At 43.1% G+C, this 26,796-nt stretch overlaps 2 protein-coding genes and 1 long non-coding RNA gene across 3 annotated transcripts in view; 1 reads left to right on the top strand and 2 right to left on the bottom strand.

Annotated features, from left to right (window-relative positions):
- Positions 1-5,695: 5,695 nt before the first annotated feature.
- cyp27c1.L (cytochrome P450 family 27 subfamily C member 1 L homeolog) lies at positions 5,696-17,678 on the bottom strand. The gene is made up of 9 exons (NM_001094332.1): positions 17,356-17,678; positions 12,733-12,923; positions 12,382-12,581; positions 11,798-12,007; positions 8,211-8,374; positions 7,303-7,469; positions 7,113-7,191; positions 6,420-6,623; positions 5,696-6,299 (listed from the first exon to the last, which is right to left on the bottom strand). The coding sequence occupies exons 1-9, from the start codon at positions 17,452-17,454 to the stop codon at positions 6,183-6,185; spliced, it is 1,431 nt and encodes a 476-aa protein (NP_001087801.1). The 5' UTR covers positions 17,455-17,678; the 3' UTR covers positions 5,696-6,182.
- Positions 14,510-25,047, top strand: LOC121398261. Its single transcript, XR_005964214.1, has 2 exons — positions 14,510-14,664; positions 23,336-25,047. It is a non-coding gene; the product is annotated as an uncharacterized LOC121398261 (long non-coding RNA).
- Positions 23,269-26,796, bottom strand: part of ercc3.L (excision repair cross-complementation group 3 L homeolog) — a 54,067-nt gene continuing 50,539 nt past the window's right edge. The window contains exon 12 of the mRNA XM_041577205.1: positions 23,269-23,436. Within this exon, the coding sequence (XP_041433139.1) occupies positions 23,284-23,436 (153 nt within the window). The 3' untranslated portion in view covers positions 23,269-23,283. The remainder of the gene's footprint in view (positions 23,437-26,796) is intronic.

Below are 26,796 nucleotides of genomic sequence, written 5' to 3'. Positions count from 1 at the left end.
TTGTCCTTTAATTTGCACCTTGCATGTGGTTCATTAATACAGGCTGATCAGCAGCTTGGTACCAGCACAAGTTACAAAAAGTGTCTAAGGGCACAAGGGTAGGGTCATATAACTGAGCCATGTGTGCTCTTGCAGAGAGAGGCAGCCGTGTTATTCAATAATAAAAAAGGAATAATAATGTTAGTAATAAATAAAAACCTGTGCTTGCAGAGCACAAAAAACTGAATATCTGATAAAGAATTTATTTTCTAATGGGCTGCTTTTATTCATCTAGTTAATTAATTTTTTTATAGCCACAGCCACTTCGCCCCTTAGTAAATTTGCCCCCATGTAACCCCATTTCATGCAGTAGTTATGTTTGTAAAATTAAGGAATGAATAGGTATGCAGCTTTCCCCACACAGATCTATGGTTAAACATGGCAGATTGAGTAAAGATTCTATAGATGTATTAGCTCTGCAACTTCTTATTAACTGCTCGTCCCACATACGCAACCAAAGTAAAAGGAAGGTGACACAGTTAATTAATCAGTCAAGGAATTTAAAGGGCCATGGTCAGAGCCTGAGCTCCTACAGGACCTTCTGCTTCAGCCTTTAACAATCTGCGTGTTGTGTTTTATTTTATCCTAAAATTATTCCAGACAAAACAGCGCCCCCTACTGGCTCACAGAACAAAATCAGTCACATGGTGACACTTTCTTTAAATTGGAAACAATAACTTACTGTTATTTAATTTTTTCTATTTTTAAATAATGCCCTGCCGCATGGTAGAACCAGTGTTACTGGCAAGAAAGAGTTCTAGCTGCTCTGAGCAGGCAATACCTGTTTTATCCTATGGGCCAAAAGCTTTCATGTCTGCCTTAAATTATATCAGTTAATCAAGGCAAAAAGTTTTGGAAATTTTTCATCTATGGGAAACAAATTCTGTGAGCTTCAACAGCTTCATAAGGCAGCTACACAATTACATAAATTATCTGATATTCAAAAAGACTTAAAGTTAATATACATACTTAAACACCTCTAATATTTAATACTTTAATATACACACTTAAACCCCTCTAAGGAGGCTTCTTTCAGTGGTTTAATTCCTCTTTTGCCTGCTATTGCCATGGTCACACTGTTGTAGTTCATTGGTGTTGGTCTCAGTATGAACAACCATCAAGGAATCTCATGGGAATGGTGAAGGTGTTCCTAAATTGCAATACAGTGAAATTCTGGTGGGCCACATGTTTTGCCGGTTGTAAAATTATGGGGACCACACACTGTGACTTTCATGAAATGCTGGGGGCCACAAGCTGAGCCTGTCAAGAAATGCTGGGGGCCACACGCTGTTGGTCATGAAATTCTGTGCCTTTCGGGAAACTTTTTGGGGTCACACGCTGTGCCTGTCGTGAAATGCTGATGGGACACACACTGTGCCTGTCAGGAAATTATGGGGGGCCAAACACTGTGCCTGTTATGGAATGCTGGGGGGGCCACACACTATGATGGTCATAAAAAGCTTTGGCCACACACACATATATGTGTGTGTATATATATATATATATATATATATATATATATATATATATATATTTATATATATGTATATATATACAATGTATATAATAAGTATATAATGTCCCATACACATCTTTGATTGTTCAATGGGCACTATATTTGTTCGTTTAACTATAAATACAATTTTATATATATATATATATATATATATATATATATATATATATATATATATATATATATATATATATATATATTGCTACTAAATAGCTGTAGACCTAAGGCTAAGGCACACAGAGTGCTGGCTCTGCTGCTTCCAGCCTGTGTTTTTTCTGTAGGCTGAGAGAAGCAAATCAGCTCCCTGTCCCAACTCCGTTAATTTGCACTAAAAAGTATAGCTTCCACTTGAATGCAGATACACATAGCGGAGGTCAGCCTGACAAAGCCTGCTTTCATGTTTTTCAGGCCGATCTCCACTCCCTGTAAAGGCATTAATAGTATCTGCCACCACAACCTCACTGCCCTCACTATGAAGTACAACCTATACCAGTGCTGTCCAACTGGCGGCCCGCGACCCCCCCCTTATATGGTCCTCCACATCAAAGTCTGCCTGCTGTGTCTACTTACCATATGTAACATTTAAAAGGTATCACTACAGAGACGGACTGGCCCCTGCATTGTTTAAACCTCAAATTCAAACTAATCCCCTGTATTGTTCACACTTGTGACACCTCTATTGTTTACTCCCCTAAAGCCTGTACTGTTCACACCTGAGACCCAGACTGAAACTGCCCACATTGTTCATCTGTTCACACTTTATACAAAATGCTAATGGAGCACCAGCACTGTGTCTCTGTATGTAGTACATCTTAGACTGGTCCTGATTCCTGTCTCCTGCTCTGTTTTGCCTTCCCTATGCTCCCTGTGTGTGTCATACTTTGGTATTTGTTCTGGGGGCTTGTTAGCATTTGAAAATTATTGTTAGTGGCCCCTAAGGTGTTTAATCATATGCTGGGGTACTGTATTATACACAGGGGAGGGGGAGGCATATGGATTTATGAGTATGTCTTATATGATTTAGCTTTTTTCACATATGAGACAGGGCAGGCACAAGGTAGTTTGGCACCCTAGGCAAGAGCTTCACTCAGTGCCCCCCTGTCCTGCATTACCATTTCCCTCCTTAACATGATGGTTTTTAAATAAAGAGAGCAAGAAAGTGTACAACACTTTTTCATTTATATTACTGCCCCCTGTACCTGTACCAGCAAGCTCAGCAGCCATCCATCATACAGCCCTCCTGCAGCCATCATATTGCCCCCAATCTTTACCTGTGTCAGCAGCAGCCAAAAATAAATCTGATCACATCATATTGCCCCCAAGTATTTATGTACCTGTGCCAGCGCCCAGCAGCAACAGCAAACATATGGCCCCCAAATCTGTACCTGGCTGTGCCAGCAGGAAGCTTCACACTTTACAGTAATAGAAAGAATGTCTTCAGTTCAGTGCAACTGTGCAAGGCTGAGAGCAGCGAGAGCCACACCAAGCAGGCCACCAGCTCTCTGTCTCTCTCTGACACCCAACACATCAGTGACGTCATTGACGCGTGTACGCACATCGTGCTGCATCGCACAGAAGGAGCTATTACATGCAGGCAAGAGGGAGAAGGGGAAGGAAATGAATTCCACCCAACTGGGTGACGATTATTACTGAAACAAAATTATTAAATAAACGATTGAAAAAAACGGAAAAAAAAATCCCCTTAAAAGTGCGCCCTTAATGATGGCACCCCAGACAGCCGCCTACTCTGCCTACCCCTATTTCCAGCCCTGATCCCTGCAGTGAGCACCAATTATTTGGTTTTTTGGTGTGCTATTAATGTGGACATGGTCTTGCGGTAACATGGGTGTGGTTTAAAGTGGGTGTGGTCTAAAAACAGGGAGTGGCTAACACTGGCTTCCGTTATTGGCCCTCCACCATGTAGATTAGAAAAACTCTGGCCCTCGGTACCATAGAAGTTGGACAGCACTGACCTATACTAAAATGAAAGTTCTGTTCCTCTAGTCTAAAGGGGAGGCCTCTGGTGTTGATCTTATCTATGAGCTGTCAGTTTTAAAGGGGTTTTTAAAGTGGGACATAGTGTCAGACAGCGCTACTAGCATATGCTTTTCACTGTACACAGTCACCTTTCATCTGTTTTGCAAGACCTTCTACTGTGAGAAAGAGAGATATGCAGCTTGGAGCTTTTGGGACAAAAGGTTTGTGGTGCTAGGTTTATGCAAAATGTGGGTAAGGCAATGATAGGGTTGCCACCTTTGACAACTGCAAAAACCAAGCAAATGGATGGGATAATGATATTGGGGTGTAGCAGTGACGTGCAGGTGATGTGTGGGTATGGTTTTGACATCAGAGGTGGTTATTGGCCAGATTATTGTTCAGGTTCCAGAAAGCTGAAACCCAAACAGGCAGTTATAACCCAAATACCCCTAAGAAAAACAGAATCAGACTCAAACCCACCGGTGCTCCCAGCGCGCTGAAGGTATGTTTAATTTACGCTCGCATGGGGAAGGGGGCCACGCAGGGCCGTGCAGGGGCTAGGCGTGGCCCCCTGGAGCAGCAGCCCCGGTGGTCCCTGCAACCACCAGTCTGACCCTGATCTGAACTGTTGGGTCAAAACCGAACAGACAGCAACCCTAGGCAATTATCTGAAATAGAGAGAGAGGGAGATAGATATCTCACACACACTCTCACAGGAACAGGGAACTATATATCAGGAAGCAACCCAGAACCAACGAGCAATCACTGCATCACACACACAGGAAATTACATTGTGATATGTAGCAGATGAATTGTGGGGACTGTAGGATTCTGCATAACATAACTAACAGGGATTTAACTAGAGAGGAAGCAGATCCTGTGACTGCAGGGGGGCCCATGAGGACCCTAATTAACGAGCATTTATACATATATTGGACAACTTTTGGATTTATTGGGGCCCTAAAATTTATTTTCTGTGGGCCCTAGTTACATCTAGTATGCCACTGGTAACTAACATACAACAGATCTGTAACAAAGATTTAACATATGTCTGTTGTTAATGCAATGCTTTATATTTCTTTTCTGCAGTGGCCTTATTGCATACCTCACATTTTTTCGTGGGACAGTCCCAATTTTGACAGCTCAGATTTTCTCTTTGATCTCCTGCTCTGAACAGCCAGAAAAAGATACAAAGTTTCTAAAACTTAATTGGCTTTTGTCAGAGAGCCCAGAATATGTGGCAGGTGCACTTAGATACTTTTGTAACAATTTAAGCTAAGCAAAGAAACAATTGTAAGATAATCAGATCTCTTGGGGAAACTGTGACTTGCATCTTAAAGGGCAATTCACCTTCATTAGCAAAACTATAATAACACCTAAAAACCACAGAAATGTGTTCATAACATGGTAATCAGGGGGGTGTGGCCACAAAATGGGCATGGTCAAAAATCTTTTTGTCTCTATTTCTATTTCCAAATTGTTGGAAGTATGCTTATTTGAAAATCAGGTTTTAATGCAATGCTCTGGATGCATTATCTTCAGTGATCTCACTGGCACATTTTGATGTAATACAATGCTCTGACTCCATTCTCTATGGTTTAAAGCAAAGTTGCACTTCACTCAGCAGATTTCTCTGCCACTGGGTTACTTGCTTACTTTTCTGTTCAGTCCCTGTCCTATTCATCTTCCAGTCTCTCATTCAGACCACTGCCTGGTTGCTAGGATAAATTGGATCCTAAACTGTAACAAAAAATTATTCAAATCCACAAAAAATGAAAAAAATTGCAATTTTTCTCAGGATATCGCTGTTTGGATCATACTTTAAGTTCATTTAAATGTGAAATACCCCTTTATGATGAGAATTAAGTAAATAGGTTTGTCACATGTGCGGATATCATCCGGACAGTCTGGATCTTGAAAGGAAGCAAATTAGGAAATCCGGACAGGTCATTGAAGTTAATTACATGGCGATCTGATGGCCACATTATCAGCCCCGTCCCCCACCGGCACTGACCCTCGCTTCAATGCCACTGGCCCACCCCTGACATCATCCGCCCTGCCCTCTGCCCATTTTCCTCGACTGGAAAAGGTGGCAACCCTAGAAGTAAATCAACATTTAAAACAACCGTAACCATATTCTTATAATGATGCTGAACTCGTAAGTGGGCAGTTATATTTTTATTATTGATTTAAAAAATTCCAGCTAAAATCAAGGATAAAATCTCCAGAAAAAAAGTAGAAAAAGTTAAAAAGGCACAGAGTAAGTTGCTGAGACTTACTATATAAATACTAGTAATGTAGTGCAGACACCAGTATTACTCTATGCGCCCAGTAGGGGGCAGTCTGAGGTCTAGAGAGGTTCTGACCTACACATGGGCACCAAAATTAAGGCGACCTTTCAACTAATTGGAGACTGGTGGAGGCAGTAAATTGAAAGTGCATGGTAGCAGTCTCATTGGCTAAAAGACACACAGCTATGTACAAAGAAAATCTTCACTGTCCATTGTGCACCATTATCTGGCAATGAGTGGTGGAGTTACAGTGCATCGTCCTTGGATACCACAGAGATCCATTCCACAGGAATCGTCCCTCAGTGGCCGTAGCCCTTGGAGTGTAGAAGGGGGGTATTTGGGATCTTTTCTGGATATTTTCAATGCCGGTCCACAAAACGCACGTTGATCTTTTCCCCTGGACACAGAAGCCCGTGGGTTTTTGGGAGAACAGTCGTTGTTTTGGGCGACACTTTAATCTCAAAATTCTGAAGAAGCTGCAACAAAGATTAAACAAAGGGGAAGTATTAATCTTCTGCAATATTTAGAATATTTGCCCTAACCCCTTGCCAGCCATCCTGCTTAGAAAGATGACAAACACTGAGCAGAGGTTCTACCTGAATCAGCAACAGATGGAGCTCCAGTTCCGCAATTCTCCGACCGATGCAGCTGCGGATTCCATAGCCAAATGGGATGGAACCAAAGTTTTCCTTTCGTTCCAGGTTCCCGCTGCGTATCCAGCGCTCTGGTTTAAACTCTTCTGCCGCTGGGAAGCACTTGTCATCGAAGGATGTGGAATAGTGACAGAGAGCCAACTGGGTCTGTAAAGAGAAAAGTGTGGGGGAATTATAGTAAGATTGAATGGAATAACAGCTCCCCAGGCATTAGGGTACACATTGATTTAACGGAGTTGGATATGGATCACTTTAATAGTTCAGTTCTCTGCCAATGGGGCACTGCCAGACTCAGAAGTGGGACAGACCATCTCCAGAACCAAAGTTCTTTGGCATATTGGACTGTAACTTACTACTCTCTAGGTGTGACATTCCTATTCATCCAGTGGAACTGGAGCAGACCTCTGCTCATGCATGTTGCCCCTAAGGTAGGTTCTTTTTTTAGAGGGCACCAGGTTTGCATTATGTCTGAATATTAGGCCCCTAAATATGAGGGGATCTGAGACCTCGCCTCCTATACTTTATAATGCTGAGGGTGCTGAGTTACAAAAGGGATTTATACCTCCCCAGCCCTAGACATTGATGCAGAAAGTGCTAAATTGTTTTATCAGTCAAATAGTTCACTTCTATACTCACCCCTTTAGGGATTAAATATCCATCCAAAACCAAGTCATCCTGTGTTACTCTGCCGTTCCCAGGCAATACAGGGAAGAGCCTGAGCAGAAACAGAAACAGAGATGTGTTTCATTCATGATTATTTCCCCCATTGCACAAAAATAATTCCTCTTTAACACTCGTATAGGAATCCAAGACCACTCAATCTCACCTCAAGGTTTCCTTGACGACAGCTCTGACCAATGGGATTTTGGGAACATCTTCTGCGGTAGGAACCTGGTCTTTTTCCAAGTTTTGCACAATCTGCTGATATACACTCTCCTGAATACTGGGGTTCTTAGCCAGCAGATATGTTGCCCAAGAAAGAGTAAAGGAAGTCTAGGGGGAAATATGTTTTAGGTTAGAAATTACTTCAAGAGAAAACTGAACTAGCATTGATTCTTATAGGGTAGAAATGAGTGTTGTGACATCTGAGGGAAACATCATTCTTATGGTTGTCCCTACTGACTACCTCTTGTTCTGCTGTCTCTGTTTTATCCTACTACAAATCTGTAAGATGGCCCAGGGCGATAAATTCAAGGCTTCTTCTTCCCAGTAAAACACCTCCGCCTCGGGTGTAGCAAATGCAGAAATCCAAAGGGTAACTGAGAAGTAACGCCAAAACGCAGACTAGCTGCAAATGTGTTTTATTCACGACATGTTTCGGGCAGCACTGCCCTTTATCAAGTGTTAACCTACTACATCCACTTCCTTCTACTGTCATCATCTCACTCTGTCTTTTGCATTTTGTCATACTCTCTCCATCTCACCGTGTTCTCCGTCTTGTCCTACTTTGCCCTATTGTCCCCACTTTGCCCTACAGTCTCCATCATGTATTACTGTCCCAAACTTGATGTATTGTCCCCACCGTGCTCTTTGTTCTGTCCATCTTGCTCTAAGCTCTCTATACTGTCCTACTGTCTCAACTTCTACTGTTGCCTACTATACCTGGTGTCTCCACAAGTAACTATCTATAATTGCTGCCCTGGAGGACTCTGTGCAATCACCCATATTTGCACATCCCTCAACCACTCCATCTACTTTCCAAGGAGAACAAAAAGTACAAGAACCATATGTTACCGTATCAACGCCAGCCAGTAGCATTTCTGTCATATTTGCATAAATCTCTTCCAAGTCCAATTCTTTGGTGAGCAGAAGGTGGGTAAGAACGCCCCCTTGTACCTCTTCCCCTTTATTCAGCTGGGACTCGATCTGCTGCAGTCTGTTTTCTACGTGGATCTGACCTGCGCAGTGAGAAATCGATCACAGTGATTATTTTCCTTCTGATAGAGGGGCAGGATGTGGCATCAGTTATAGTAGATGTATTTTAGCTTTGGAAAATATTCAATAATACGATTCCTGCAGCACAAATTAGGGTTAATGGTACTTTGTCTTCCCCTTTTGATATTCGTAATGGGACGCGACAAGGATGTCCATTGTCGCCTTTATTATACGTGATTTGTATGGAATATTTGTTGGTAGCAATTCGGAATAATATAGATATTACTGGATTTCATACCTCGTCCCACGACTATAAAATAGCGGCCTTTGCCGATGATTTACTTTTCATAATATCTAATCCAATAGTTTCATTGCCAAATATTATTAAAGAATTTACTATTTATGGTCGCTTGTCCAATTACAAAATTAATATGGGGAAATCGGAGGTATTGTCCATAAATTTACCCTCAGCTTTAGAGCACCAATTGAAACATTCTTTCGCATTTAAGTGGCAAGATACTAAATTGAAATATTTGGGTGTGCAGATTTCAGCAGATCTTGGACAGTTGTTTGATCTTAATTATATGACACTTTTGAGTGATACTAAAACCACCTTGATGAAATGGGCGACGAAACACTTTACGTGGAAAGGGAAAATTAATAGTATTAAAATGAGCATTTTACCCAAATTTACTTATCTGTTCTCCACTTTACCTATCGCAGTCAATACCACGTACTTTGCAAATTTAAATAAGGTTGTTTTTTATTATATTTGGCAGGTGAAGACAGGGAGAGTTAATAGGGAAACTTAATATATGCCTAAATTGAGAGGGGGTTTAGCTGTGCCCGATTTTGAATCGTATTATAAGGCTGCGGTGCTCTCTACTTTATTAGAATATAATAAATTGGATTCACTTTGTCAATGGCGTACAATAACTGATTTATGGATTGGGAATATGCTTCATAGCTTGCCGTGGGTACAGAAAGGTAGTATTCCTCAACAGTTTAAGGGCCATGCTCTGTTGGATAATTGCTTGGCGATATGGTTTAAAGTGAATGCTAAACTGGGCTTAGCTCCTTACCCCTCACCTTTGTTCCCAGTTAGAAATAATTTAGAATTTTTGCCTGGGCAGTTTGACACTGGATTTGGTACGGCGTTTGCTTGTATTAACCCATTATTACTACACTTTATGGGCTCGCAGATAGACCCAGTCCCAAAATCTGTACAGATGAAAGAAAGATGGTCTTACAAGGATCATTGGCGATATCATCAGGTGCAAAATCTGTTACACAAACTTCACTTAAAAGGGACAGTAGCGAGACCTCTTACGGCTTTTGAACAACTTTGTGCATTGGACGCCCCGTTAAAGCATACTTTATCACTATTATATGGTATAATTATAGATAGGAAATACCCTGCTTATCCGTCCTTTACCAAGCAATGGGAAAAAGACTTGAACATTACGTTATCTAATTGTGAATGGGATAAGGTGTTCCAAACAATAAGTAAATGCTCTATTAGTAATAGGCTACAGGAATCCTCATACAAGTTGTTATGTCGTTGGTACAGGACTCCAGTGGTTCTTCGGAAAATGGGGTTAGTGCCTACTGATCTTTGCTGGAGATGTAACAGCAATCCAGGAACATTAGATCATATTTGGTTCAATTGCCCTAGGATCCAGATATATTGGAGGGAGATATTAGATATATGCTCTTTGATTGTTGGGGAGCCAGTTAAGAGAAATGCACCTGCTATATTGTTATTTCACAATTGTGCTCCTGACGGAAAACATTCAATAAGACCCATGGGTTATTCTAAAAAAGGTGGTTCACCTTCAAGTTAACTTTTAGCATGTTTAAAGAATGGCCTAGTCTTAAAGGGATTCTGTCATGACTTTTATGATGTTGTTTTTTATTTCTTAATTACACTGTTTACACTGCAAATAATTCACTCTACAATATAAAATTTCATTCCTGAACCAGAAAGTGTATTTTTGTAGTTGTAATATTGGTGTGTAGGCACCATCTCAGGTCATTATGCCTGGTCATGTGCTTTCAGAAAGAGCCAGCACTTTAGGATGGAACTGCTTTCTGGCAGGCTGTTGTCTCTCCTTCTTAATGTTACTGAACGTGTCACAGTGGGACCTGGATTTTACCATTGAGTGCTATTCGTATATCTACCAGGCAGCTGTTATCTTGTGTTAGAGAGCTGCAATCTGTTTACCTTCCCATTGTTCTGCTGATGGGCTGCTGGGGGCAGGTCCGGACTGAGAATTAAAATAGGCCCTGGCATTTCAGGTACACAGAAGCCAAATCAGCCCACATAGAGGCCCAAACAGCCCCCACCAGCCCACTAAATACTGATTTTCTATGGGACCTTATAGCAGCCCCTCTGGCATTTGCCAGAACTCACAGATTGCCAGTCCGGGCCTGGCTGGGGGGGAGGGAGGGGTGATATCACTCCAACTTGCAGTACAGCAGTAAAGAGTGCCTGAAGTTTGTCAGAGCACAAGTCACATGACTGGGGGCAGCTGGGAAACTGACAATATGTCTAGCCCCATGTCAGATTTCAAAATTAAATATAGAAAAATCTTTTTTTCTGTGCAGAATTCTGCAGGTCAGTAAAAATCAGAGAAGAGGGCGCACACCCTTAAAATTATAATGTGAGGTGCTAATCCATAGGGAGGCTCCCGTGTGGGTCTCCAAATCTAACATGTAAATAAACAGGAAAAGGATTGCACACTTAGTTTGCAAAAAAAATAGAATATATTTATTACATATAAAAAGAAAAACTCACAAAAAATACAAAAATCAAATGTAAGGCTTACTTTTGATTTTTGTATTTTTTCTGATTTTTTCTTTTTCTTTTTTATGTAATAAATATATTATAATTTTTTTGCAAATTGAGTGTGCAATCCTTTTCCTGTTTATTTACAGAATTCTGCAGGAGCAGCGCTATTGACTGGTGCATTTTGAAAAATGTTTTTGGTCTTTTTTATTAATAGTTTTTGGATTATTTACCATCCTCTTCACAAAACTATTGTTCTGTGATGATGTTATGATGATATTTTTACTTTTTATTACTTATCTTTCTAATTAGGTCCTCCTCTATTCCTATTCCTGCCTCTCTTTCAAACCACTGCATGGTTGCTATGTTAAACTGGACCCAAGCAACCAGATGGCTGCAGAAAAAAATGATAAATATTTCATAAACCGCAAATAAAAAATTAAGACCACCTGCAAATTGTCACAGCATAATCGTTCTAAAAGTTAATTTAAAGGTGATCAACCCCTACTAAAATTCTAAAACTGCATTTATGTCCCACTGGCCAGTAGGTGGATATTTTACCCTTTTTAATAACTGTGGCCCCTGGGAACCATTGTTATCTAGTACTGGATATTTACGGAACCAGTGGAGATGGAAGAAAAAATAAGTAGATACTCACTGAACTTAAAGAGTCCGTCCCAGGACCTGCAGAACTCCCTCCACGGTTTAGGGATTATGGGGCGCAACCACTTGGGGATGGCACCAGCATACATGGTTGTTTTGAACATGCTGAACATGAGTTCCAGAGCTTCAATGTATTCCTTTGTCATCTGAGGGATTTTGTCATCCAAGCACCCGAGACGACACTCATACAGGATTGTGGCAATAGCTGATGAGGGAAAAAAAGAAAAGTATGGAAAAACATTCTGATGCCAACTTACAGCTCCTCCATTGGGCACTGGTATCCAATAGGTCCTTGTGTTTGTACCAGTGACTATCTGGTAGAAACACAAGGCTGTTGATAACCTCTGCACTGCTGGTTCTGTCTCCTGAAACAATATAGCAGAAGCAAGCTGATTAACAGACTTGGAGGAAACTGACTTCTTTTGCATTGTTTTAAGAGTCAAAACAAGAGAACAGAAAGGAACAGACACTGCTTTCAATAACCAATGACAAATCTGACATTTTCTTTTATTGCCCAAAAACAGCTTTGGGCTTGAGTTCCCCTTAACAAAAGATTATGTGACTGTGGAGGCTACTAACCTTCCATGGAGTACTTGAAGTACAGATCATTAACGTTGGTCACAGTTAGTCCATCACTTTCCTGGGCTCGAAGTTTGCGGATCCTATTTACCAGATCATCAATGACCTCATTTACCCCTCCAGAATACATGGCCACATCCCTTGGCCGGAGAATCTTCTGTCGCAAGACACTTCGCATGTTCAGCCACTTCTCCCCTTCCCTGCAAAACAACAACAAAACATATCCCTTAGATCTGCCATATTGTTTTCCTTAGGTGGCACAGCATGAGGTTACAGTTTGTTGTCTGCGCAGAACATTCCTTCTTCCCCTTTAGGGCAGAGTTAGTAAATGAAACCCCCATTGCAACTCACGCTGAAATGAGTCCAGTGGATCGGCCCCTTAATTCTCTATACTCATGCCAGGACTCCATGTTGGCCCTCTGGGGGGCATCTCTCTCTGCCCTGAGCACCTGGGCGACCAAGTCTTTGTCAGCGATGGACACCACAAACTGAGGCCCAAAGTGCGACTTGAATATCCGGCCATACTGGCGCGTGTGCTTTTGCTAGAATTAGAAAGGGGGTAAATGAACATTTTATCTGGAGACAGGCAATATGATGAACCTCAAAATTTCAAAGCTTAACACACACATTTTTCATGATCCTCCAGAAGGCTGGAAAGAAAGCAAGTGATTATTTTGTAATTTAATTATTTTAAACCTATTTCTGAATTATGTTTGAATTGTTCCCTGCCTCTCCCCCACCCACTGGCTTCCTTAACCCGGCGCTGCTAATTGATTACCCCGCAGGTGCCCACAGAGTCTCAGTACCAACAGCAGCTGCTATGGGCATCACTGTCCCCTTCCCCTGATGCAGCTGTCAGAGTATAGAGTATGGGGAGGATATGAGAACAAGCAGAAAAGGTTAAAGGGACATTATAACAAAATATAAGATTGTATACAATGATTCATTTTAAGCAGTTTTATGTAAAAAATACATTTGCATATAATTTTAAAAAATGTTACATTAATATTTACATTCACAAAGCAGCAGTACTGCCCTGCTTTATAGCTGAGATCAGGGCCAAAACTAGGGATAGATAGACTAGCGCCCAATGATGGAGTGGAGGCGCCTAGTTCATGTTTGCTTGCTCCATCTGCCACTCTCCCTTCTTGTCACCGTGGCCACTCCCCATGCGATATGCTTTGCTTGCACATGTACGTGAAAGTGGCAGGAAGCGAGGTGGTTTTAGGGTGCCCTTGGCCTGCCCCTGGCTGAGATTCTAGCTATCTGTATAACTGAACATTCTGTCACAGTGGCACATATCCTATCTGATACCCATTGTAAGCAGCAGTCCTGTCCTGCTTTGTGGCTGAGATTCTAGTTATCTGTATAACAGAGCATTCTGTCACAGTGGCACAGATCCTATCTGATACCCATTTTAAGCAGCAGCCAGTGGCGGAACTACTGGGGGGAGCAGGGGGTGCAATTGGGCCAGGGCCCGCACCCCCTCAGGGCCCCCGGCAGCTCGCGCACTGCTGATTTCCGGCCGCATCGGCCGATTTCGGGGCAGATAATCTGGTACAGAGGGGGGCGGGGGCCCGGCTGCATGTCCCGCACCAGGGCCCGCCCCCCTCCAGTTACTTTACTGGCAGCAGTCCTGCCTTGCTTTATGGCTGAGATTCTAGCTATCTGTATAACACAGCATTCTCTCACAGTGGTAGAGATCCTAAATAAATTTTGGGATAATTCCCTTTATTAGAATGAAGTAAGGAACTTAACCACTTGCACTCTCATTTCCTGCTGTGTTTGGCTACAGCTGAATGCATCTTGCTGGGATATATGAGCTTGTTGGAAAACCATTTCCTCGGGGGGCAGGAGAGGCGCCATGTGCATGATATAATGTGTCCTTTATAGATTTCGGAACCCCTTAAAAATCTCCAGTTTGATTCGTGCTTATTGGCTGGTTTGTAACAAACCTAACACTCCCACCCCCGGTCACGTGCATTGTGTGAATGTTGCTCTCACTCATCCCAGACGCTTGGCAGCATTCCCACGAAGCCACGAAACCCAATCCCAGCCTTGTAGAAAGCAGAGCCCGGTATAGGGAGAAGGTCACAGATGTAAAACTCAATTCCCTTCTCTGGTGCAGAGGCAGCTGTTATATAAAGGCAAACAGAGAAGGAAGCAACACAGCAAGGTCTGTTCTGCTTTAAAAAGAAATACATAGAGGGAATTATTCTGCAATAACAGGACCAGTACTTCATAGACTCTGCAATGAGGGCAAGTGGAGACATGGATTGTAAGGTAGGTGTTGTCTATCCCAGAATCCGTATTGTCCTTTTAAATACCTAGGCCCCCTCCAGAGGCCTTCTTCCTAAAATGCACCAGAGCAGACCCCAATAATGCCTATTTGCTGAACCTGCTTATAAAAATCAGAGTAGTGTAGCCACTTGATGTCCATTTTTCCCAGTGCTCTTGCACCATGTGTAGTTGAAGCCAATATGGACGTGATTTAAACTGTACATGGTGCTGGTGGTACAATCCCTGTAAATAGGACATCACACAGCATTTAGCACTACTCTGCTTTTTATTATCAGGTATGGCAATGGGGCAGTATTGTGGGTCTGCTATAGTACTGTTCAGGGATGGGCATGGGAGGCCTCTATAGGCGGCCTAGAGATTTTAAAGGGCATATACAGTCTATTTCACTGGGTGCTGCCAAACAGCTACGCTGGCATCTCCATACCTTATGATCTTCAATTGTTTAGTGATTGGCGATCATGCATGTGGTGTAGGGTAAATCTTGCCTGGTTTACTTGAAAGGGATGACTGGAACTCTGACAACTAAAATCCTGGTGAGGAGCTTAGGTAGTTTTTTTGCAGAGGCCGCTGCAGTTCTGGCCTAAAAGGAACAGCGACCTGGGGAAACAACTTATTACTGGGTATGCTTACCATTTTGGCACAGCACAGTAAAATAAATGTTTCATGGTTAACCACCCAATGCCCTAAACATCTCAGTGCCAACGATTTCCCTTTGATTTAGCTTCTTCTCCTCTGCTTTTCTGGTGCTACACTATGTGAGAGGAGAGAATTCCTAATCTCCATGTCCCTCTAATACACACCTTGGCTCCATTCCCAGGCGTGTCCTCAAGCTACACCTTTCTGTTGGGTTTGCTCTCCTGAATACTGAGCCACTCTGTTGTCATTCCCAACAAACCCACATTGGCCCCCTCCCACCTCTGCTTCATCCCACCCCACCTTTCTCTTCCTCACTGCACTTTAGTTGAGTGATTTAGGGCTTAGAAGTGAGTCTATAATAAGGAATAATGTTCCTTCTGCTCCTTCATAAACATACTGTTAGACTTCAGTGGTGTTATATAGTTACCAAGGATTAAGAGGAAAAATCCCACATCCTAGAATCCTGCACTGTTTATCCCACGGGAGGAATCAAGAATCCCCTGTTATGATATTCTAGTATACCAAAAACAGAGAAAAATACACCTGAATCCACAAGCTAATACCACTGAACCCACAAGACAGACCATCATATTCAGGATATCTTGGATACACTGAAATACTCCAGTACCAACGTTACATTGGATCTAATTGTGCCTTCCTGTCTTGTTCTATCCCATGTTCTATAGAAGATTTTGGTCTTCATTTTTTGTTTGTTGGAATCAATAAACTTCCTATTCTGGATCTTTTCACCCTGCTAGTGAATATTTTAGGTTGCACTTTATCCTTAAAAACTATTAACCCACTCCATCCTATCACACCCGTTATGGGCAGACCGTTGCCGGGCCACAGATACTACTCCTTCCCAGCCCATTGCTGGGTTACACCGATACACGTCTATAGTGGGAGACAAGGCGATCAATATTGGCAAAAGACTTGGATATTGGTCGTCTCATTGATCAGCCAAGACGATATTTTGTAATTAGGCTCCTTTGAAGGTGCATGCAATTAATGCTGAATCGTCAGATAGAAGTAGAATTCTATTGTTTCTACCTGCATGTCTGACAATTCAATGGTCGCAGGAAACATTGTAATTGTAACATGTATGGCCACTTTAAGAGCTATTACCTCTTTCTTTATTACATTACACCCACACAGCAGGGAGATTCAGGCTGGGTGAAATTAACCCCCTCCAACCCATTACATGCCCAAAGAGGCAGTCTCATAGACATACAAAGAGCTATTAACTCAGAAGGTAAATGCAAGCAGGGGCTACACAATAACAGCTATTAACCTCCTCCACATATCCCAGAGGGCTAGACCCTGACCTCGGCCACACAGTGAGAAATACGAACACCAAAGCAAGGGGAGCAGATAAAGACTAGGCAGAAGTAGCTATGAATCCCCCAACCTATTGGGCAGAGCAAAGCTGGGTGACACACGGGGAGTAATATTACTCTTCTCCAGCCCATTACACACCCCCAGGGGGCAGATCCATGTTGGATATCACAGAGTAGGATTTATAACAACCCCAGCCAGGGCGGAGAGAACCAGTAGGGGGTGCAGTCCCAGTTGTGTAACTGCTAGAACACATGGCAGGGATGGGGGGGGGTGAGGACTCTAATTGGCTGCTAATTACTTACCCCCCTCCTTGCTTGGTCCTCCTTCCTGCTTTCTCTAGGACTCACACTGCACTCTGTTTGCCTGCACAAGGAAAGATCCTGAAGTGGGGGGCAATGCTGTACCCCAAGAATCACTAACTCTGAGATATTAACCCTTGTTGTGCAAGAAAGAGAACCCATATTCATGGGAAAGGACCTTGCAAGAATCAGAATCTGAAAAAATGTCTCCCTGGACCCCTCACACAACTGGCACCCCAGTAACTCCCTCTCACCCAATAAAAACCCTCTGCATCGTTATCAGCAACCAAATCTCCTACATCAGCAGGAACCCTCAGTCAGCAACTGGACTCCCCAAATCTGCAGCACTAACCTCTAGTTCTCAAATCTTCAGCAACTAGCCCTTTCTTTGACTCAATACCTGAATGTCTTGGATGCGGCCGAACCCATCCCGCCAGAAGAACTCCACCAGGTTGGCCAAGGTGCTGGGTCCGGGCATGTCGTTAAGGCTCTTCACCATTGGGGCCCCCTTGGTTCTGGGCCCCAACACCACCTCCGCCTGATTGCGCTCCAGTGCCTGTTCAGCTGCCTGCATCACGGGGAACTGGTGGAAACCCCTGGCCAAGCCCTCCAGCTCCAGCCGGACAGAGCCCTTCAGTAGGTGCCCCAGTGCTGCCATTTGATGTCTCGATAGGATGCCCAAGTCTGTCCCAAGAGCTGTGTGTGCGATACATTCCCTGCTCCATCATTTATCCTCCTTCCATGGGGGCAGGACTGGGGATGGGGGGGCTCAATTTTATTTAATTCCCCCACTGTGTAACACACAGCTCCTTTGTTCCACCTCATTAGCCTTAAAATCCCCTTATTCAGATTACTTCACACGATTTTCATTCTACATGTAAGTCTTGATTAAAGAGAGAAAACATTTGCATGTATATGTATTTCATCCTAAATATCTCCATATATTTTATTCTAGATAAACACATATCTATATACTCACCCAGAAACACAGATATCTATGTATTCTTTTTGCTTTAATTCTGCATTTCAGTCAATTTTGTAAAGATACCAGAAACTTCAACAGATTTATATTTTAATTTGTCAATGTATAATAATATTTACAGTTTTCAGTAGTAGAGAAGGTGGCAGATACATTTGTGACCCATTGCCCCATCTCCCTGCTCTCCTATTGCCATACAATAGGAGACCAATTCAGGGGTAGTCTGGTTAATGTTACATGGGTATAAATACAAGATCATAGCTCTATTCTGCAACATGTGTCTTCCCCATCTGAAATGCTGACAGCCTTTTGGAAGGGACTGTGGCTGTAGGATAGCAGGTATAGTAGGGAGAGATGGTGCCTATAGTAGCAGTGGGATAGTAGTCTCTGGGAAGGGACTGTGGCTGTAGGATAGCAGGTATAGTAGGGAGAGATGGTGCCTATAGTAGCAGTGGGAAATAGTACCTTTGTCTTTTTATTCCTTTTTCTTCCCTGGCATTGGGGTGCTCATCTCCAGTGTCGCACTGGGACACCAGGGGCCCACCAAAAACCCTTGGACCAGGGGCCCACCCAAACACCTTTAGACCAGGGGCCCACCCAAACACCTTTAGACCAGGGGCCCACTCTAAGTATTATTTTCTTCCTTTCCTTACTCAACCTCTATTCACCTAATCTCTTTTCTTTACATACTATAACCTATTATTCCATCTATTTAGCCTCTTCATTCTCATAGAAATAGGGAATGGCCATGACATAAGCCAAATGTTTAGCAGCATGAGGGCCCACTGACACCTGGGCCCACCGGGAGTTTTCATGGCATCCCGGTGGGCCAGTCAGACACTGCTCATCTCCTGTGCCAAATTGGGACAAGCTCGCTGAATGTTACGCCAGGCTTCGGGGCATGATCTATAAGCATGGCGTGACTTCATGCACAGGTTACATTTTATTGCCTGGACACATTCTTTGCTAGGGTGCCCAGTCTCCCCACACAAAGCACATTTCTGTACAGTACATTTCATGGCATAATGCCTGTTGGACCCACATTTATAGCATAGTCTGGGCTGTCTGTCTGACGAAGGGGCCCGCCCCCGAAACGTTACGTTGTAATAAACACGCAGGGCTTTGCCCGCATGCATTGAGCTCTGAGTGCTGGTTTTTCTTCTATAGTCTGGGCTGACCCACAGACACCACTTGTTTTCCCAATGAAAAACAAATTTGGGAGGTGACTCTGAACATTGTGCTCTTCATGCAGTTTAACTTGGACTTTATATCCCCCCATCCAGAAACCCTCCTCATCAAACAGTTGTACCAGGGGGGATAAGACAGTGCACTGGCGTCTGAGCCATATGAGGACGTCTTGCTCATGTACCGTCTCATTCTTCATCATTATAGTCTCTACTTTAGTTTCAGGTTTGGAGACAGGTATTACCCTAAACCCCTCCCATTCCTTGGCCTCTTTCTTCAGATGATACCTCCTCCAGAGAGTAGGGAGAGCTGGTGCCTATAGTAGAAGTGGGGATAATAGTCTCTGGGACGGGAATGTGGCTGTGGGATAGCAGGTATAGTAGGGAGAGATGGTGCCTATAGTAGAAGTGGGATAATAGTCTCTGGGACGGGAATGTGGCTGTGGGATAGACGTATAGTAGGGAGAGATGTTGCATATAGTAGTAGTGGGAAAATAGCCTCTGGGAAGGGACTGTGGGATAGAAGGTATAATAGGGAGAGATGGTGCCTATAGTAACAGTGGGATAATAGTCTCTGGGAAGGGACTGTGGCTGTGGAATAGCAGGTATAGTATGGAGAGATGATGCCTATAGTAGAAGTGGGGATAATAGTCTCTGGGACGGGAATGTGGCTGTGGGATAGCAGGTATAGTAGGGAGAGATGATGCCTATAGTAGCAGTGGGGATAATAGTCTCTGGGACGGGAATGTGGCTGTGGGATAGCAGGTATAGTAGGGAGAGATGGTGCCTATAGTAGAAGTGGGATAATAGTCTCTGGGACGAGAATGTGGCTGTGGGATAGACGGTATAGTAGGGAGAGATGTTGCATATAGTAGTAATGGGAAAATAGCCTCTGGGAAGGGACTGTGGGATAGAAGGTATAATAGGGAGAGATGGTGCCTATAGTAACAGTGGGATAATAGTCTCTGTGAAGGGACTGTGGCTGTGGGATAGCAGGTATAGTATGGAGAGATGATGCCTATAGTAGAAGTGGGGATAATAGTCTCTGGGACGGGAATGTGGGATAGAAGGTATAGTAGGGAGAGATGGTGCCTATAGTAGCAGTGGGGATAATAGTCTCTGGGAAGGGACTGTGGCTCTGGGATAGCAGGTATAGTAGGGAGAGATGGTGCCTATAGTAGAAGTGGGATAATATTCTCTGGGATGGGAATGTGGCTGTGGGATAGACGGTATAGTAGGGAGAGATGTTGCATATAGTAGTAGTGGGAAAATAGCCTCTGGGAAGGGACTGTGGGATAGAAGGTATAGTAGGGAAAGATGGTGCCTATAGTAGCAGTGGGGATAATAGTCTCTGGGAAGGGACTGTGGCTCTGGGATAGCAGGTATAGTAGGGAGCAGGGCCGCCATTAGAAATCACGGGGCCCCGTACAACAAAATTTTTGGGGCCCCCTGGGCCCACACTGACGACCAAGCTCCGCCCCATATCCCGCCCACATCGCAGTTAAAAGACCACACAGACATCAGCGCTAAAAAAGTAACCCCCCCCCCACACAAGTTGTAAAAAGCTATTGATGGTCAGGGCCCCCTTATAAAAAAAATTGGGGCCCCAAAAAAAAAAAAATTAACATTTTTTTTTTTTAAAAACATTGGTGGCAGGGGCCCCCTGTTAAAAAAAACTTGGGGCCCCAACAAAAAAAATGTAAAAAAACCTAAAAAATAAACAAACATTGGTGGCAGGGGCCCCCTTCTAAGTTAAAAACAAATTGGGGCCCCAAAAAAAAATTTGAAAAAAATTAATTTTTTTTTGAAAAAAAAAAAAACATTGGCGGCAGGGGCCCCCTTATAAGTTAAAAACAAATTGGGGCCCCAAAAAAAAATTTGGAGAAAAAAAAATTTGGAGAAAAAAAAATTTTTTTGAAAAAAAAAAAATGGTGGCAGGGGCCCCCTTACAAGTTAAAAACAAATTGGGGCCCCAAAAAAAATTTAAAAAAAATAATAATTTTTTTTTGAAAAAAAAAAAAAACTGGTGGCAGGGGCCCCCTTACAAGTTAAAAAAATTTGGGGCCACCAAAAAGAAAATTAATTTTTTTTTAAAAAAAAAACCCCAAAAAAAAAACAATGGTGGCAAGGGGCCCCTTACGAGTTAAAAAAAAATTGGGGCCCCAAAAACAAAAGTTTTAAAAAAAAGATTGGTGGCAGGGGCCTATAGAATATTAAAATAATACATTGGTGGCCAGGGGATTAAAAAAAAAAAAAACACAAACTGGTGTTCAGTAGAATTGAACTCATGGCTTCTGTACTTCAACTTCGCCTCCTTTCGTGACTTCGGGTCTTTTCACCGCTTCAGGACTTCGGCTTCGGCTGTTTTCGTGACTTCGGGTCTTTGCGCTGCTTCAGGACTTCGGCTGTTTTCGTGACTTCGGGTCTTTTCGGCGCTTCGTGACTTCGGGACTTCGGCTTTTTCCGTGACTTCGGGTCTTTTCGTCGCATCGGCTTCGGCTTTTCGGCACTTCCGCATTCAGCACTGAAGAGGCAAGACGTACGGCTCGGGCGCTCGTAAGGGGGGCCCGGATCTTCAAAAAAATGCAGCGCTGCCGGGCCCCCCTTCATGCCCGGGCCCGGTACGCTTGTCCCCCCTGTCCCCCCCTGATGGCGGCCCTGGTAGGGAGAGATGGTGCCTATAGTAGAAGTGGGATAATATTCTCTGGGATGGGAATGTGGCTGTGGGATAGATGGTATAGTAGGGAGAGATGTTGCATATAGTAGTAGTGGGAAAATAGCCTCTGGGAAGGGACTGTGAGATAGAAGGTATAGTAGGGAGAGATGGTGCCTATAGTAACAGTGTGATAATAGTCTCTGGGAAGGGACTGTGGCTGTGGGATAGCAGGTATAGTAGGGAGAGATGGTGTCTATAGTAGCAGTGGGATAAAAGTCTCTGGAAAATGACTGTGGCTGTGGGATAGCAGGTATAGTAGGGAAAGATGGTGTCTATAATAAATTAGTTACCCAAGATTTATAATGAATAATGGGGCCCAACCAGAACTAAAGTCTTAGGTCAATATCAGTATTCAGTGTGCATAGAAGATCAGGGCTGGATTAAGGAATAGATTGTTAGGTGCCAGTAGCTGCCCTCCTAAGCCATAAAAAATCTCTACAATCGGCTGCTTGGTTGCTAGCATAATGAAGCCCTAGCAATTATATAGTGGGTCAAAATGAAAGAGAATTGCTTAGAGTTTGTAAATATAGAAAAAACATTGTGAAAGTGATTGTTTTTTTTACATTTGTTTTTTCCACATGTTCTAGTTAGGAATAGGGTTGCCACCTTTCAATAAAATTTGCACCGGCCGGTGCTGGGGGCGGTAAAAAGGGGTGGGGTTTGACTGTAAAGAGGGCTGGATGTGACATCAAAAGGGGCTGGCGTAACATCAAAGGGGGCAGGGCCGTGGCGTGCGATTGGCCAGGTGGCGAAAAAAAGGTATGTTTTGCGCAGATTGGGCCGGGCCAAGGGCTTTATTTAGTGATATCACAAATTTACCGGCAGCTACATTGCCGGTAAATTTGTAATACCGGCCCGGCCTTGGCGAGTGTTTTACCGGCTAGGCTATTCTCCCCTCTGCTACTATAGGCACCGTCTCTCCCTATACCTGCTATCCCACAGCCACAGTCCCTTCCCAGAAATTATCATCCCACTGTTACTATAGGCACCATTTCTCCCTACTATACCTTCTGTCCCACTATACCTTCTATCCCATCTCTCCCTACTATACCTGTAATCCCTCAGCCACAGTCCCTTCCCAGAGACTATTATCCCACTACTACTATAGGCACCATTTCTCTCTATGGGATTGCCTGAAATCGGAACAGCAGAATGTTCCTTCTAAGCAGATTTCATAGGATAAGCTTCTTATCGGATTACAGTATCAAAGTTTGTTAGTTCCTCTGGTTTAACAATAGGATAAGTGATTGTCTACCAGGGGCTCTAGTACGTCAAACTTTGCAGGCTTAGGGAGAAGAAAAAACATGAGTTTTCTAAGTTCATGTTGAGTTCACATTATCCAGTGTTTCACTCGCCCTTCAGACCTATACCATGAAAGAAATGTGATCAATTTATTGTACCCAATGTTTCTGAAACATAATCAATTGTTTGTGTTTCTTTCATGATATGCTACAGTGTGTAGGTCAAATTGTAACTAGTTTTACCTTTCTTTGCTCTCAAGACTCTTCTGAGACGCTGAGCTTCTTGCCTCCTCGATCCACTGTGGGATGAAATCTGTATCAGCACTTTGGCTTCTGGCAGATCGAAGGATGTGTCCCCTTCCTGCATAAAGCAGTGTCTTATTTAAAAGATAAGTAAATCTTTTGTGGGAGTGGCCAGGATGTGAACAGAGACATAGAGGAACTGCTTCTGCAAACTTTGAAAAAAGGCTGGCACAGGCAGGACCACACCAGGTAGAAAATCAGAAACCAGATGATAAAAGTTCAAAATTTACATTTTATTTTCCATAATTTAAAACAAAGGCCTAACGCATTTTGTGTCTACTAGGCTGAAATCCATTCTGATTGTGATTGCCATGGCGCCTAAAACTTCTATTTGGCCAAATTAAGTATATTTCTTACTCTGCCTCCAAAAAGATCTACAAGCTCTAAGAGGAAGTCTGATGGCTTTCAGAAACTTTTTACCAAGACACTCTCTCAAGATTGACTGAGACGCTGCACCAGTGATGTAACTAGACGTAACTGGGCCCCACAGCATATTAATTTTAGGGCTCCCAACATCTCTAGAAGACGTCTTTTTTTTTTACAAATAGATGTTGAGATTGCTCCTGCAGTTATAGGGTCTGCTTCCTCTGTAGTTACGTCCCTGGACTACACAGCTGAGGCAGTCGGATGGGGATCCTGTGGAGCCTATGCTTCAGATACTTACGTCAGCGATCGTTGAATCTAAAGCAACGCTCTCCACAAAATTGCCTGACACCACCGCAACAGTCACTACTAAAGAACTCAGCAGACTGAAAGGTGAAACGCTAAAGCGTTTCTATGCCGGAGCTATAATATTAAATATGCTATGGTATGGATGAACCAGTATACATTAATTGAGTGAATCAGACATGGTGCGCACATGTTCGCTGACGGGAGTTGGAAATCAGGAGGGGGGCCCTAGTGGCTGCCAAGAGGTGCTTCCGGTCGCAGCCCAGGTGGGCCCCTCATGTGTCAGTCCCACGCTGCATAACAGCATAGAAATCAGTGCAGTCTGCATCAAAACTGATTATAATCAGCCCTGTAACATCAGCTTCTATGACAGATGTGACCTCACTTTTTGATTTCCCTCCCCCCTAAGCTTAGTTTCCCAATAGCAGCCCAGATCACAATGAGCATGTGCAGTGCCACTGACAAAAGATAACCTATAAAGATCCATAATGGGGAGCTGCTGGGGGCAACTCTAATGGTCTGTATCATTACTGTTATAGGGCTGCTAAATCTTTGAGCTGGTATCAGAATTTCAGAATATACTGTATAATATAGCATTTCTATCTAGATACTTTGTAGGCTTTTAGCAACAGCCAAATTATCATCAAGGGCTTAATGAGTACACAGTTGCCCAATGTTAATCCTTTTGATTCACAGAGATGATGCAGGCAGTTCTGTTCTCCAGCAGCTGTAAATCACCTGGGCCTCTGGGTAGCCTTTCAGCCTTTTTTTTATTGCTTTTTTTTTTTTAAACATACATCCACATCTTGAGTACATCAGTTTTAACATCATCCATTCAGTTATCTGTTAAGCAAAATTGACACAGAATAACAAGTTCAAAGCATATGTCAAAAGTTTTCCTCAGATTCAGTTTAAATTGTAAGCCTTTACATGGAATGGAAGTTTTCAGAATACCGGGATGTTAACTATCATACAAATAAACAAACATAATACCCATCAATATTTTATTGAGTCATCATTCCACTTTCTTTTCCCTGACTAACTTGGGGTGGGGGGGAGAGGTTATTTAGGGAGGAAGGGGATTTTGGGTTCCTTGAGAATCATTCCTTTTGAGCAACCTCTCTGTAAATATAATAGTTGGTATGGTATGTATCATTGACCATTTGTATCCATTGGCTTTTTTTTGGGGGGTGAGCTGATGTCCACCTCATAGCAATGAGTCTTTTTAGCCTGGGACTTTCCTACCAAACAGCCAGGCCGCTTCCCAGTGCTTCCTTTCTGATTAACACTCATAGCAGCTCTATTACAGGTGCTAGTCCAAAGCTGGGATAATAGGTTCAGCTTCTCCCCAGGCACTTTCTCCATAGCAGGCTTCCCCTGGATCAGGATCTCTGCTTGTGGCTCTCTCTTTGCAACTTTTTTTTAACAAAAGCAGGCACAGCTAGAGTTGCCACCTATCCTATTTTCACCCAGACAGCCCGGTTTGCAGAAGGGCTGTCCAAATTAGGAAATGGCACCTGATGCAATACAATGTCCCTTATCCTTACTCATTCCTGACGTCATGCCGTTTCCAGAAAAGGTGGTCTGCCTTTTTCAGCAAGATTCGGAAGAATCCTTGTGTCTGGTAGAACCAAATCCTAATTTGCATATGCAAATTAAGGTTGTAGAGGGAAATCACTTGACTTTTCATCACAAAATAAGGGAGTAAAAAAATTTGCCACTTTTTCTCCTTCCTGCCCTTAATTTGCATATTAGGTAAGCGGCAACATTTTTCATGAAGGATTCGGGGATTCGGACGAATCCCAATTAGTGGATTTGGTGCATCCCTAATCAGAATCCCCCTTTGTCCCATAGCTCCCCCTTTTTTATACAGTATCCAGAGAGGGCTGTCCTTCAATTTTTGCACTCATTGTAATGAATGGTGATATTAAGAGACCCAGCAGGGTCTGAGTTGTAGGGGTCCAGAACTGGTGTCTTTCAAATACATTTATTTTGGGCTGAAAATAAGCAATCTCTATGGTGTTATGCACCTCTAGTGCCTGGCCCTAATACTGTGCAGTAACTGTGCAATCTTTGCAGGCTCAGGCTTTTGATCCAGCCCTGCTGCTGAAAGGTAAAGAGTACATTTCTGGGCACATCTCTGCCAGTTTTCAGACAGATTGCCGCATTGCCTGTGGAGCTTTGAAATGAGCCATTGCTATGCAGTGTATGAACAAATTATGTTCACAGTATAAGTATCTGGTACTTGCTAATATGTGAGACTGCTCTTTTAAGAAGAGACATAGCAGAGCAGGCACCGAAAATAAAAACCACTGCAGGTACAGCATTGCTCCCTCTATGTTACTACCAGTGGTAAAGACACAGATAACTATACTACAGTCCTAAGCTCTGATGCATGCTGGGAAATGTTAACTCTCCTGTTAACTCTCCATACAGACTCTATAGAAAGTTATGCAGGTTTCCTGTTCCTGTGGTGAGCTGATGTTCAAACTTCTTACTTGGGGGGTACATTTAAATGATCTGACGGGCATAACCTAGTGCCAGTTCTGGCCTTACTGCAGATTTGCTTGTAAGGGTCTCAGTACTGAGTTCAGTTTAATTTACCTCTGGAAATGGTAATGGTGTGATTCTAATACTAGTAAATCAGAATAAAGGAGATATATCATGTGCTGACTGCCCACTTACACAAGATATAGAGCGAGCGGCCCTACGGGCAAATGCCCAAACAGTCAGATGGTCAGTCCGAAAA

This window comes from Xenopus laevis, chromosome 9_10L (assembly GCF_017654675.1).
Source record: "Xenopus laevis strain J_2021 chromosome 9_10L, Xenopus_laevis_v10.1, whole genome shotgun sequence".
Taxonomy (NCBI): Eukaryota; Metazoa; Chordata; class Amphibia; order Anura; family Pipidae; genus Xenopus; species Xenopus laevis.
This window is presented reverse-complemented; position numbering and strand designations above follow the sequence as displayed.